This window comes from Moschus berezovskii, chromosome 18, assembly GCF_049115385.1.
Source record: "Moschus berezovskii isolate FMDL1 chromosome 18, NW_MosBer_1.0, whole genome shotgun sequence".
In the NCBI taxonomy this organism is placed as follows: domain Eukaryota; kingdom Metazoa; phylum Chordata; class Mammalia; order Artiodactyla; family Moschidae; genus Moschus; species Moschus berezovskii.
In genome coordinates, this window is record NC_142477.1 from 74,976,545 (window position 1) to 74,992,118 (window position 15,574).

Sequence of the window (15,574 nt, forward strand, 5' to 3'; positions counted from 1 at the left end):
ATAATGGCATCAATTTCTATTTATGATGAATAAATATTATTTCTAAAGAGTTTTATTCCTATAGAAATGCCTTCCACTCTGTTAAGAATGACAATCCATTATTAACCAGTGCAATTACTTTTCCTATCTTATACATATTCTAGCTATGGAAAGAAAGAATGAATTTTATAATTAAGACAAAAACTTTTTTACTCTCACAGCCTTGATAGTGGAAAATTAAAATTGACCCTTTTTACATTTTGGGTGTAACTTGAGAACTTCTTTTCACTTAATATTATTTCATAAAAAATAATTATGAAAGACCCATAACAGGCTATCAAGAAAGAGAAAATTATTCAATTCTAAGGAAATTCTGCTTTAGATGAAGAAAATCAGAATACAATTAGGAGGATGTAGTGACCACAACTGCAGGTCCTTAAATGCTGAAGTACAGGTTTAAAGGACCTAAAATTTCTTACACGCCTACTAGGTGCAAAGCATTATTTATCTGTTAACCCACCTAATTTTCATAATTACATTGTTAAATATTATTTATTATATTTAATCTGTAGATAAGAAAACAGAAGTTCTGAGAAACTAAGTTACTTGTCCAAGATTACATCGCTATGGATGAGAGTGCTGACATTTGACCCAAGATTTGACTATAAAGGCCACCTACTTTCTACTGTACCATATTATCACCTGAACAGTTCAACTCAGATTGAGAATAGAGTTGAAAACATCACAAACATGATCCCAAAGCCTAAATAACCTCTGGTTAGTGCCATCATCAAAGAAAGGGTGAAGTGGGTTCTAAGAATACCAATTCAGCACACAAACATCCTCTGCGCTTACTAGGGTTTAGCCGAGTCCTGTGTTTTCTGCTCTAGCTGGGGCTGTGGGGCATTCCCTACATACTTACACAAACCTTTCTTCAAACCATAGTGATTTTATATGGTTCCAAAAAATAATAATAATCTTACATGGTCCCATTTATGTCCCAGGGAAAGCACTGGCTCTTCTCCTTCACATCATCTCCAAATGCAGACGTCTATTAACCCCACACACTGGCACTGATGAGCCGAGTTTTAATGTTAGTCTCTCAAGTGTGGGCGTAAGAATAGAAAACCAAAGTCAGGGAACCTGGGCTTTCAGCTTGACTACACCATTCAATCAGCTGGACGAGCCTGAGTACTGCACTGTCTCTCTTAGCCTTAGTTTTCCTTTCAACAAATAAGGATATATCCAAGCTATCCTGGGCTGTGAGGATCAGATGGTGCACATGCCTTTGCCAATTATAAATCATGGAGATGACACAAAGAGGCAGAGCATGAACATTTATAGAATGCTTACTACTTTCAAGGTTAATTCTCTCAATCCCATGAGATAGACGCCAATTCTCAAATGAGGAAACAGACTATAAAAGTGAAGTTAAACTTTCCAAAAGACAGGCAATTAGTATGATTTAGATTCAAGCCGCTCCGACTCAAGGCAACCCATTCCAGCTGCAGGTTAAGCAACTGCATATTTTACTCATCTCTAAACTAGACTGTAAACTCCCTAAGGGTAGTGGCCGTGCGTACGCACCTCCCTCAGTGCCCTGCGCTCAGTGGGTGCTCAGTGCACGGCGTGTCTCTGGCACGACGAGACGGGATCAAGGCTGATAGGCAGCAAGTCCCCCTGCTGACAAAGAGGCAGACTTGATGGTTTTTTCCAGCGTAAGTCACTGAGCAGAAGAGCTGCCACTCAAACTCCACTCAGGTAAACAGGGGTAGGGATCAATAAGCTAAGAAATATCTTAAGTAATTACCAAATAAAATTCTCTTAGAATTGCAAAGTTAAAAGTGACAGGGTCTATGGGTAATAAGAATGCTGCCATTAATAGGAATCTTCCTGTCAGTGCTGCTAATAAACAGCAAGTCATGTTTTGACAATAGAATATTTATGGTAGCAATAAACAGAACATTCACAGGAAGAATCTCATCTGCCAAAGACATATTTTCTGCAGAATTGCATCTGTGCACTTTGTACCCAGGCCAGCCTCACTGCCTTTTAATTACATTCTAAAGAAGAAGATTAAGAATGATTTTAAAAAACTTTTTTCAATAAAGAAAAAAATGAGTTCATCTGAATACTTGTATTTCCCTATAGGAATTCAATTCAAAGCTAGCCATGGCCTTTACAAAAATAAAAAAGGTAAATAGATACATCATCTTCATAATTTTCATTCTTCCCTAACAGACTAGGATTCTTGTAAGCTGCACCATTTTGGTTGGGTGGCAGTACAGGTTAGATTTCAGAGGCCTATTGACAACATTCTTAACAGTACATGTGGTTAATGGTGGTTAACAGTAACAGTAGCAGAAGTCTAGAAGAGTAAGAGAATTTAATAAAAGTCACACATGGAACATATAAATGGCAGAACTTTTGGATTCAAAACCAAACTTCAAAGGTCTGTGTGACTTCAAAGTATAAGCTCTTTTCACTAGGCTAAATCATATCCATTCGATTTGAAATATGCCAAATGATTCTACAGAGATCACTAGCTTCTTGAGGTACAAGTGAAACTGGAACTCTGCCCCAGAAGGGACAGGGGAAACTGTTTTTTTAGGAGGCATCAATTCATTAATGAGCCTTCATCACATTCAGGACTGAGCAAACGCCACAGACTGGTTGATATTAACTTACAAACAAAATGCTCAGAAAATCTGTCTGTATCCATGTGGTTACGAAAACACTGATGGCAGTGAAAATGGTCTCACTGCTAGTTAGCTCAGGCAAGAAAAAGTCGAAAGAATGGTGTGTTTTTAGAGAAGAATAACCAAATTGAGAATGCCCTGGTTTTTTAAGTTACAGGTACCACACTCTTTAGCAGCTAGTGCGCAAAGTAGCACCAAGTATTACTTCAATTCATGGCATCAAGTATTTACTGAGTAATATTGTAATTCATCAATTCTAAAACATCATTGATTATAAAGAATATCATTATTATATGCACTACCAAGAAAGAGTTTTAAAATAGAAAACTGTAAAACATTTTATTTTCAGAAGTGTTAAAATGTGATGAAATTTTTATTTTAAAATCAAAGTAGTATATTATATGCATGATATTCACTAAGCACAAGAGGGTAGATAATGGTACTGATCTAGGCAATTATGTAAAAGCCATACATGTTTACAAACATTATAGATAGAATTAGATCTTGATGACAGAAGAAAGTTCACAGATAAAAACTTACCCGATAGAAATTACTGTAGGTATGATAGGTGTATAGTATAATTACTGAAATATTAGTGATTTCAAAAGTAGAATTATGCTCATGAACTGTACTAGACTAAAAAAATCCAAACAGGTATAACCAATTAGTATTAAGGAATACTAATAACTGTGTGTAAGGAACAAGAGTTCAGTTACTTACAGTTTAGTCACTCAACAGGAGAGGTAACAATATGGTCTAATGTCTGCTATGTGATGAAGTTTTGAAACTATAGAGAAAGGAAACAAAACAGCCCTAATAGCTAATAACTTACAGTTTAATAGGAGAGAAGACTAGCCAATACTAGGCTATATTATATTTATCCCCAGAAATACAGAAAAGAACTAGGTGTCTAAGAACACTAAGAAAAAGAAAAGGAACAAAAATGAAGCATTTAGTAGCATCTACCATGTGACTCCTTATTGCCAAATTCAGATAGAAATTGAAGAAAATAGGGAAAACCACTAGACCATTCAGATATGACCTAAATCAAATCCCTTATGATTATACAGTGGAAGTGAGAAATAGATTTAAGGGACTAGATCTTATAGATAGAGTGCCTGATGAACTCTAGACGGAGGTTCGTGACATTGTACAGGAGACAGGGACCAAGACCATCCCCATGGAAAAGAAATGCAAAAAAGCAAAATGGCTGTCTGAGGAGGCCTTACCAATAGCTGTGAAAAGAAGAGAAGCGAAAGGCAAAGGAGAAAAGGAAAGATATAAGCATCTGAATGCAGAGTTCCAAAGAATAGCAAGGGGAGATAAGAAAGCCTTCCTCAGTGATCAATGCAAAGAAGTAGAGGAAAACAACAGAATAGGAAAAACAAGAGATCTTTTCAAGAAAATTAGACATATCAAGGGTACATTTCATGCAAAGATAGGCTCGATAAAGGACAGAAATGGTATGGACCTAACAGAAGCAGAAGATATTAAGAAGAGGTGGCAAGAATACACAGAAGAACTGTACAAAAAAGATCTTCATGACCAAGATAATCACGATGGCGTGATCACTCACCTGGAGCCAGATATCTTGGAATGTGAAGTCAAGTGGGCCTTAGAGAGCATCACTACGGACAAAGCTAGTGGAGGTGATGGAATTCCAGTGGAGCTATTTCAAATCCTGAAAGATGATGCTGTGAAAGTGCTGCCCTCAATATGCCAGCAAATTTGGAAAACTCAACAGTGGCCACAGGACTGGAAAAGGTCAGTCTTCATTCCAATCACAAAGAAAGGCAATGCCAAAGAATGCTCAAACGACCGCACAATTGCACTCATCTCACACGCTAGTAAAGTCATGCTCAATATTCTCCAAGCCAGGCTTCAGCAATATGTGAACCGTGAACTTCCAGATGTTCAAGCAGGTTTTAGAAAAGGTAGAGGCACCAGAGATCAAATTGCCAACATCCGCTGGATCATGGAGAAAGCAAGAGAGTTCCAGAAAAACATCTATTTCTGCTTCATTGACTATGCCAAAGCTTTTGACTGTGTGGATCACAATAAACTGTGGAAAATTCTGAAAGAGATGGGAATCCCAGACCACCTGACCTGCCTCTTGAGAAACCTGTATGCAGGTCAGGAAGCAATAGTTAGAATTGGACATGGAACAACAGACTGGTTCCAAATGGGAAAAGGAGTGCGTCAAGGCTGTATATTGTCACCCTGCTTATTTAACTTATATGCAGAGTACATCATGAGGAACGCTGGGCTGGAAGAAGCACAAGCTGGAATCAAGATTGCCAGGAGAAATATCAATAACCTCAGATATGCAGATGACAGTACCCTTATGGCAGAAAGTGAAGAGGAACTCAAAAGCCTCTTGATGAAAGTGAAAGAGGAGAGTGAAAAGGTTGGCTTGAAGCTCAACATTCAGAAAACAAAGATCATGGCATCTGGTCCCATCACTTCATGGGAAACAGATGGGGAAACAGTGGAAACAGTGTCAGACTTTGTTTCTTTGGGCTCCAAAATCACTGCAGATGCTGATTGCTGTCATGAAATTAAAAGACGCTTACTCCTTGGAAGGAAAGTTATGATCAACCTAGACAGTATATTAAAAAGCAGAGACATTACTTTGCCAACCAAGGTACGTCTAGTCAAGGCTATGGTTTTCCCCGTGGTCATGTATGGATGTGAGAGTTGGACTGTGAAGAAAGCTGATCACCGAAGAATTGATGCTTTTGAACTGTGGTGTTGGAGAAGACTCTTGAGAGTCCCTTGGACTGCAAGGAGATCCAACCAGTCCCTTCTAAAGGAGATCAATCCTGGGTGTTCATTGGAAGGACTGATGCTAAAGCTGAAACTCCAATACTTTGGCCACCTCATGTGACGAGTTGACTCACTGGAAAAGACTCTGAGGCTGGGAGGGATTGGGGGCAGGAGGAGACGGGGACGACAGAGAATGAGATGGCTGGATGGCATCACCGACTCGATGGACATGGGTTTGAGTGAACTCTGGGAGTTTGTGATGGACAGGGAGGCCTGGCATGCTGTGATTCATGGGGTCACAAAGAGTCGGACACAACTGAGCGACTGAACTAAACTGAACTGAACCATGTGACTGGGTCAGTAATACCAGGTGCTTTATTACTGTTAGATAACATAGATATATTGTTACATATTTATTATTTGAAAGTGAAACAGAAAGTTGCTCAGTTGTGTCTGACTCTTTGTGACCCCATGGACTATACAATCCCTGAAATTTTCCAGGCCAGAATACTGGAGTGGGTTGCTTTTCCCTTCTCCCAGGGATCTTCCCAACCCAGGAATCAAACCAGGGTCTCCTGTATTGCAGGTGGATTCTTTACCAACTGAGCTATCAGGGAAGCCTTATTATTTAATCTTTACAAAATCCTAATTGATGCTTTTGAACTGTGGTGTTGGAGAAGACTCTTGATAGTCCCTTGGACTGCAGGGAGATCCAACCAGTCCATTCTAAAGAAGATCAGTCCTGGGTGTTCATTGGAAGGACTGATGCTAATTTGAAACTCCAATACTTTGGCCACCTCATGAGACGAGTTGACTCACTAGAAAAGACTTTGATGCTGGGAAGGATTGGGGGCAGGAGGAGAAGGGGACGACAGAGAATGAGATGGCTGGATGGCATTACCAACTCGATGGACACGAATTTGAGTGAACTCCGGGAGTTGGTGATGGACAGGGAGGCCTGGTGTGCTGTGATTCATGGGGTTGCAAAGAGTCAGTCACGACTGAGCGACTGAACTGAACTGAACTGAACTGAAGAGACAGATAATATTCCCTTTCTACAAATGAAGAAACTGAGCCTTAGAGAAATTAAATGACCCCTCTGAGTTCTTTCAGTTAACACAGTGACTAAGGATTATAATTAATAATTACTTCAGGATGGCTCTACCAAGTTTGTAGCAGAACCTGACAATTTAAGAGACCTAAGTGAGTTATAATGGGTCACATGAAGAGAATAGCATATGTGGTGATTCAGTGAAAGATAATGAAGGGTATCAAAAAAGTGAAAATCGTTCTGTCGTGTCCAGACTCTTTGTGGCACCATGGACCGTAGGCTGCCTGGTTCCTCTGTCCATGGGATTTTCCAGGCAAGAATACTGAAGTGGGTAGCCACTTCCTTCTCCAGGGGATCTTTCCAACCCAAGGATCGAACCCAGGTCTCCCGCATTACAGGAAGACTATTGTCTGAGCCACCAGGGAAGCCTGGAGGGTATCAAGGGGAAGGCAAAACAAATTTCCTTGGCCCAAGTATAAAGTACAAATTGGGGTTGAGTTGTGGATCAGGAAATTAGTTTTGGGAATTCAATAAATTAGGTACCATTAAAGAACTCAAGTTTAAATAAATAATTTTATTTTGACCCAAGAAGTACGTGATTCTGGGCTTTTGGGAAGTGAAATGATCAGATCAAAATAATACTCAAGGAAGGTAACCTTGTAAAGCATGAATCTATGAAGAACTGAGAGAAGGCCTGCATAAGTGGGCTACAGAGGAGGAACAGAAGATTCTCACGGTTGATGCTAGTATAAAAACAAACAGAGCAGATAAATTATGGGATGACTTTTCCAAAGATGACAGAGACAGCAAACAAAGAAATAGCTCAACATTTCTTTTGATGAGAAATGTTAATAGCAGTATGCCTGAGCAATGTAGCTGAAACTAGTTTTATTTAACAATCTGCAAACCATCTGGAGATGGTGATATTCACTGAAATACAATGATACATTTTAATACTGTTTCACAAAAGCAGAATTACTAAATGTTTCCTGTAACAGACATATCCAGAAGTTTTACTTCCGTCTTTCCCCTTACTTCATACTAGACTCCTGTTTCATCTTTCATCCTCTACGCTTTCCTGATGCCCCATCTCATTCAGGATTCACCAAATCCTGGTGTTCAGGAACTATGGGAGATAGCTTTAGAAAGTTAGTCTGAAGCCAAATGGAAGGAATTATTTTTACAGCAGATAACCTGAGCCAGCTTCATGGTTTCTGAGTTTAGACTATGCACTTGCACAGAGTCCTGTGGTATAAAGGCCTCTGCTTGGTTCAATGTTCTGCTGCTGAGGACTTTAAATTCTTAATCATTTATGAACAATATACACCACATTTTCATTTTGTACTGGGCCCCGTGGATGATGTATGTGGTCTTGCAATAATATGAAGAAGTTATTAATTCTAAGAATTGTTGAGTTCACATTATCAATAGGGTAAAATGAGTCTGGATAAATTCATGAATTAGTGTAGAATTCTTAATGAGGTCTGTTTTTAAGAAGCTAAAGACTATCTTTTGGGTTTTCTCAAACCTTTGAGGATGATGTAATAAGGGCAGCTACCAACAGAGGGCCTAACAGAAAATGAAATTTCCTTTCTCATTATTATCTGAAACTCAGAGACATGCAACTGCTATAAATCTGAGTAAACAATGAATTCCAATAGAAATGTTGATCAATTATTTTTCAAAGGAAGAAAAACTTGAAATAATGATTAAAAACAGAATTATGAATGAAATGTGATACTTCCCTCTCTCTAAGCATTAAGAAAAAGTAAATTTATTTGATGGCTCTCTATGACCCTTATTCTCACTCCAGTTTTCCTGGCAGCTTCCTTGTCCTAATCACGTAAACAATCTTACATCTTTCCCAATTAGACAGAAGCCAGAATTTATGATGGGAAAACATATCAAAGCAGGAAAAGGATACCCAAGTATTAAACCTAACTGTGAAGGATTGCCCCAGGGCAGAGTAATTTCAATCCTGTGTCTGTTAGAAAAAGCTATTTAGAATCTGGAATTATTGAAATTTAATCTTGGAAAATTAAAAAGTACATTAAAAAGTTACCAGATAAGTTTGCTAAATTTGCCGTATATGCCACATATAATGAATCTGCTGGGAGAACAAACTTTCTCTCAAAAAGGCCAATGGATTTTGAAGTTACAATAGACTTGCCAATTTAGAAAGCTTCAAATTTACCAACAGAAACCTTGGAATAAATGCAACAAGGGCTTTCCAATTGAAATCTGGGAACTTAACATAATGGTAGCCTCCTCACACACATTATTATTTAGAAAACTAGACCATTTCTAAAAATGTCAAATCTGCCTTTTCTAAGTGAAGACAAATTCCCTCAGAGAAGATTCTGTAGGAGAAATATTCAGATTTTCTGTTGAGGACATTCAGTTCTATTTTCTAATTAACTTAAGGCAGAAGTCTTCAAAATATGGTCCGTGAGCCACCAGCATCAGCTGAGAACTAATGAAAATGCAAATTCTCAGGTCTCGGTCTAACACCTCTTAAAACAGAAACTCTGGGGGCAGTGGGGCCCAGTAATTTGTATTTTAACAAGAACTTCAGAAAGTCTGACTATCACTAAAGTTTGAGATGACTGCCTTAGGTAAATAAACATGAGGCTTTTTAGTACTTCCTAAAAATGAGGACCTTTGTGATTTTAATTCCTAAACAAGCAGTCAGATAGAAGAACAGTTCAGAGACTGGCTTTGAGGACCATAAATAATGAGTAGGATCCACGCTGAAGAAGATAAAAATAAAATTAAAAAACCAATAATTATTTGAAAACATGCATCATAAAAGTAATAAGGGACATTTAAAAATTTTACAGTAAGATAACATGCTTTTCATTTATTTGTTACTAGCATTTTCAATACAAATATTTTGAATATTAATATATAAACAGATTTCCATTTATAAAGGTCAGTTGGTGATGATTTTTATCTTACATAACTGCTTCTATCGCTAAGCCATCTTATTTTTAACATAGAAATAACGTATCGCTTTAAATCAGGATTTAAAAACACATGACAATAAAGAAATCGATTAGAAACAACAAAACGCACATTAGGTGCCCAGCAACTGCACTGAGATGGATACACCACTCGCATATTCCGTTATGCAAATGAATTCAAAGATGTTCCGTGACTGATCAGCTAGAAGGGACATAATGATTTATAATTCAAATAACTGAGCACTGAAATCAAATTGAGTTAATATATATTTCTAAATATGCAAACCTGAAATAATTGTTAAAAAATATAAATCAATGTACCCAAGTTGAAATTATGCCTATCCCTTGGTTTAAAATGCTACAGCTTTTAAACTTTTATCTAATAAGCTTTTGGAAAATATGATTTTTTATTAACTTCAAAAAGGAGTGCTCAAAAGCAATAAGTGACTTGTAAAATAAAAGATTATAGTCAGGATTAAAGAATATATAAAAGATATAAATGATAGGAAAGGATCTTAAATAGCAGATACAAATAAATTAGGCTTTATGTAAATTAAACAAAAAAGAATACAAGTCAAATTAATTTTATATTAGAGTTCAATTTCAACTTAAAAAATAGTGTAAATCTAAACACAGATATGTGCTATAAAATAACATAGGCTTCTTTCCAGATAATATGTTCTCAGAGTAATACACTGTGAAAAGGCCAGAGTTTGCAATACTAGGAAGTACTTATAAACCACTTCATATGTTAGAAATAAAGAGTATTTCAGCATTATTATTAAAAAAATACAGGTTGAGTTTTTTTTTTTTAATAAGAAAAAATACATATCTTAAAAAGCCAAAATGACCACTGGAATTGGGTTGTACATCACTTTACAGTAAAAAGGAAAAACAGCCTGGACAGGTGTAATTTATCATTTTTCTGATTTAATATCAAAGAAATATATTAAAATAATAAAAAGAATCCTGAAATCCTCAAAATTTGTAGTGATAAATAGCCCTCCCTGTCTTTATTGCATTATACCTACTAACAGAAATATTGCATGGTGGATTTTGCCAGACAAGGACGATTATTTTCCAATAAAAAGTTGCATATTAAATTCCAGCACAAAAGTGGGTGTCTAATACTTTGGAAATCTTTTATGGTTTGCCAAGGAACACAATTTTAAACTTAACTAATACAAACATATTCTTGGAGTGAACTCACGTTAAAGATTTCTATCCAATGCGACCCATTTTCAGAATGCTGTCTTTGTATTAAAATATCAGCTAACCTTAGTGGTTAACTAAACTAACACTTATTTTTCACAACTCCTATATATTTGATAGCTAACATATAAAAGATAATCAACATGCTTCTCTCTCATTGGTAGAAATATTACAATGCTATCAACTATGATCTAATAAGAAAGGATGATTCTGGTTTTAGATTTGAAAAATCTGGTAAAGAGAGACCTAACCATTTAATGTATAATGGGAAATCTTATTTTAGAGTAAACAAGATGTTGATTTGGTAGAGGAAATAATCAAGGAAGTGGTCAAAAACCTTATAATTCCCTTTCTGTTACTCCTTTGTACCTATTAACTAGAGAAAATAATATTCATTTCAATTGAAATGAACACTGAAGAAATAGTGACTCTTAGGAATACAGTTTTCATAAAATAACAGTTTTTAGAATATACTGACCTTCTTAAGATTAGTTATATGTGTTCTTTTAAAACAACACCATCCTAACAGTTATGAAAAATCATGGATTCAAACATATGTGGTTGCATTCTTTCTTGCGTATCCATTTATAAACCTGGGTGGGTATAAATCTAACTTCTGCTAGTTAGAAATCTATATATCCATATAAATTCAATTGTGACTCTGAATAAAATGTTTCATATTATGTAGCTAATATAAATCTTTCAAAATTATGTATTTATAGATAAGGCTAAATGAAACACATTTTACTTAAGAAAAACACTTGAAAAATTATAAATAAGGCCAACAGAATGCACTTGTTAGGTTTGTTTATGTACATTATCAGATACAGTAAAAAGGATATCCAACAGAAAGGTCATTTAGGAACTGAAGCGTCCTTGAAATTACAGGCTCACATCTTCCCCAGTATTTAAGGTTTGTAACACTAAATATGAAAAAAAAGTTTTTAATTATAATTAAGGTATTTGCTTGTGTAGGGAGAACATGGAAATACATATCATTCATGTAAGTTGACCTACATCACAAATATCTCACAAAGTGGGTTTAAATACCAACAGAACACTTTCTCTTCTTTTTATTTCATGTTGAAAATTATACACAATCGATGCATAAGCAACACTGTTCTCCAAACGGTCTATTATTCATTAAATTTATTTTTGTAAATTAAACTTGCCTAAATGTTTCACAAAAGAAACATTACATTTGTACCCAAAACAAACACAGTAGGGAGTGACAATAGGAGTTTCAAAGGGAGTCAAGTAGAGACTTACACTACTCCCAGGAAACGAGCCATCAAATTTGGGATTCTGAAACTTACTTCTTATGATCACGTTTGTTTATCTTGCTGTGTTCTCTGCAAGTAAGACAGTGCTACCTATCTGTTACACAGAGGAAGTAAGGTGTCAAGTGGAGGCATAGAACCTTAGGCTAAGTGTACAATGTTATTTCTTGACCAGAAACTAGTTAATTCTACTAAGATTACAAGGATAATTTAAGGACAAGTTCCAAGAACAAGTCTCTGATAGCCATAGGTTTCTACTGGAATCAATGAATGTCCTGTTTGAAGGCAACCAAATCTCTCTCAATGATTCCAATTTGTAACAATCCTTGAGTTGGTCTTTAAAATTGAGTACTTTGTTTTTAATTTAAAAAAGGCTGCCCACTGAACTGAAGTTCAACAAAGTCTGTAAACTTCTCAAAACTATGTTTTGATTCTGCATACTGCAGTTGGATGGAGACCTTGACAAATAACAATTCCTTTTGGATGGTGAATTTTAAACGTGAAATTAAATTTCAGATAACAATGCTACCATTCTAAAATTAAAGCATAATTTTAAAAGTCTATTATTAAAAATTAATATTTATGCAGATATTTAAGCACAGTAAGAAGATCAAAGTAATACAACAAAAGAAAAATCAAAGAACCATTGCAGGGACTCACATTTTTGTCATGAATGTTTCTAGAACATGGTTGTCATCTGTTATTCCTAAGACTTCTGACATACGGGCATATACCTGCATGAAAACATTTAACTGTCAAAAACTTTATCATTAATGTATATTTTCTACAGACTATTCAAACTGAATAAATGTAAAGATTTAATACGCTGTTGTGTCCACAATGATGCAGGGAACAAGTAGGGAGAACAGAGTAAGAAGTTTTAAAAATTTTTTCTAACTCCTCTTTTTCTTCCAGGAAGCACTTCCCTTATTTGAAATACACACACACCCACAAAAACCCACATTCACCTACTAATTTTAGTCCCAGCACACCACATTATTTCTTTTCTTTCAAAGTGGTAACAAACTCATCTCAAAGATGGGCTGGAAAGTAGAGTGCCTCAATAAAAGATTCCAACATTTAAAAAATTTCCATCTATTCCAGGTTTTGGCAAGCTGTCAAATAATTCAGGATTGTGTTAGGCAGTTATAAAACTAAGGATTACAAAAATAAGAGGAAGCTAAAGAATTTATATAAATTCTCCTCAAATCTCTCTCAACAAGTTCCCCCAAATATAGAGATAGGTCTTACTTTCCACGCTGAGACTGAAATCCCAGACTAAGGGATTCTCTGCTGAATACACCGGGGCCTGAGAATCCACTAAGCTTTCCATTAGGGTGTGCTGGCTGCAGAGTTTGGGGTGTAACATTTTAGTCCCAACCCCAGCCACCTTGAGCTTATAAATACATAACCCACTACAAGTGGGAAAATGCCACTGGCAGCCAATGGAATATTCCCTAACAGCCTGGCAAAGCTGAGAGGTGGGTTGACACCTTCACACTCCCTGATGCTCTGGTGTGATTCCAGGTTATCTCTGCCAGACACCAGCTGTATGGGATTTCTCATCTCTGATTTGATCCCCTGTGATGCTGTTCTCTTACTTTCTCCTGATCTGCCTGTTTCATATGGTATGGCAACTTAGCTTTCACTTATTCTGCCTTTTGTTTTTCGGATGTAAACACTACCTTGATATAATGTCATTGGTTGTGAGGTGAGATGGAAATCACAGGATACCACACATCATCCAGAGTTACATGGTAACACAGGGGAGGAAAGTGGTCCAGTTGCAGAGATCTCATGTTTGGCTTTTAAACATTATTTAACGAGAAGTCTGTGTTGCAAGCTTTTGACTTAAGTCCTATGAGCAGAAGCTCCTCAGGCCAGGGGAGTGAGTCAGGGCAGAAAAAGCGGGTAGGAGGGGCAGGTGAGAGGGGGCAGAAAGGTGGAGAGGAGGAGCTGGGGAGAGAGAAAGAAAGGGAGAGGGAGAGGCTCACTCCTGTCAGCTGCTGCCAGCTTCTGCGCCCTCGGTAAAGAGCGTTTCAACTATACTATCTGTGACTTTGCTTATGAGAATAGGCCTTCATGTCTTGTAAGAGCAAAGCTATCACTGTTTTGAAAGATGTTTGCTGGAAAGGGAGCTAGGGAGAAAGAACCTACAGAAGTTAGTTACCATCAAATCCTCAATCATCAGAAACCTTTCAGCACATAGAAGGCCCCAAGGAAGAATGGTTGTAAAAAGGGAAGTTTCTCTTATCTCAACGTGATCTAAAATCTCTCGTGAATGGGAATAAATTGGGTCCCTTGGAAAACCTGATATCGATATGATTATGGCACACAGGGCCCTTCACAACTCGGCCCCAACTTACTTCATCTTCTATTGTTTCCCTCAACTTAGAGTCACAATGAAATACTTATGAAATGCTGAGGCTTGTCATGCAATTACAGAGCGCTATAAGTTCACAAGCCGTTTATTTTTTTCTGAATCATCCTTCTTCTTCCTCTTCCTCTGATTCTCACTCAGAAGTCATCTCTGAATCCTCGTTCCATTTCCAGGTTGCACTCTCCTTTATCTTCCTAGAATTTCTGGTCCATTTCTCTAGCATGGCGCTTTTCACACTGTAATTGTTTTGGTGTCCATTTCTCCTACTACACTCTATTTTTGTAAAATAAAATTTTACATTTTCAAGATTTTACAAATGCTATTTTTTATGGCAAAGATCAAATTAATTTGATTTTGCTCCATGCTACACTGAATAATAAAAATAACAAAAATGTGATTTTAAACATTTAAACATATTAAAAATATTTTTAAATTGATAGTTCCTCTAAGGAAGGTTTCTGTTGTGTCTCTGGCACTCAAGAAAGAATCTGAGCAGGCAGGTCTATTGTGCTCTGTTTTCAAAACAGCCTCTCAAAGCAACGGAGATGACCCAATAAGATGCTAAAAAACAGTCAACATTGACACATGGCAGTGCTTTAATCCACAATTATCCTTGTAACTTGCACCATTCCTTTTATCATCCATTAGCTTTGATTCCCATTATCCCATCTAGAACTGTGTCAACGCTTTTGTCCCTAGGGATTTCTCTCCACTACTAGGATCTGACAGTCAAGCTTGAGTACTAAACAGGATCATTACCTCTTAAATCCACTTATCTGATCTACTGAATAGTAAATTGAAAAGCTCATTAAGAGCAACAATCTGATTTGTTTTCACGTGTGACAGGGTCATTTAAAATCAATGTATGATTACTGCATTTCTGTTAAAAGACCATCTCACATTTTCCAAGGTACCTTATGATGAATTCAGAGAGCGTGAAGATAATATGAAAATGTCTTTAAACATCTGAAATGCAGTTATACCATACATACACATAATTTGGGGGTGAGGACTAACTTGTCCAGTGAGCAAATATCTATAAAATTGTTTATCGTAAAGCACAATTCATCGAAAGCTTTCTACTGAAAAAAATTCTAACACAGTATTTAGGGGTTTTCAACATTTTCTAAAACTTCTATCACTTCACCCAAAATAATTTTTATAACAGCAAGAAGAAACTATATCACAATACATACTCATTTTGAGGGAAAATACAGGAGTTGGCATAGGAATGAAAGAAAAGG

The 15,574-nt window shown here is 36.6% G+C and overlaps 1 protein-coding gene across 5 annotated transcripts in view; it reads right to left on the reverse strand.

The window, feature by feature from the left end:
- Nucleotides 1–15,574, reverse strand: part of RANBP17 (RAN binding protein 17) — a 372,874-nt gene that overhangs the window by 100,133 nt on the left and 257,167 nt on the right. For all 5 annotated transcript variants that reach the window (XM_055421802.2, XM_055421801.2, XM_088827772.1 and 2 more), the window contains 2 exons: nucleotides 12,611–12,684; nucleotides 11,513–11,593 (listed from right to left, as the gene is read on the reverse strand). In XM_055421802.2, the coding sequence (XP_055277777.2) occupies nucleotides 11,513–11,593; nucleotides 12,611–12,684 (155 nt within the window). The remainder of the gene's footprint in view (nucleotides 1–11,512; nucleotides 11,594–12,610; nucleotides 12,685–15,574) is intronic.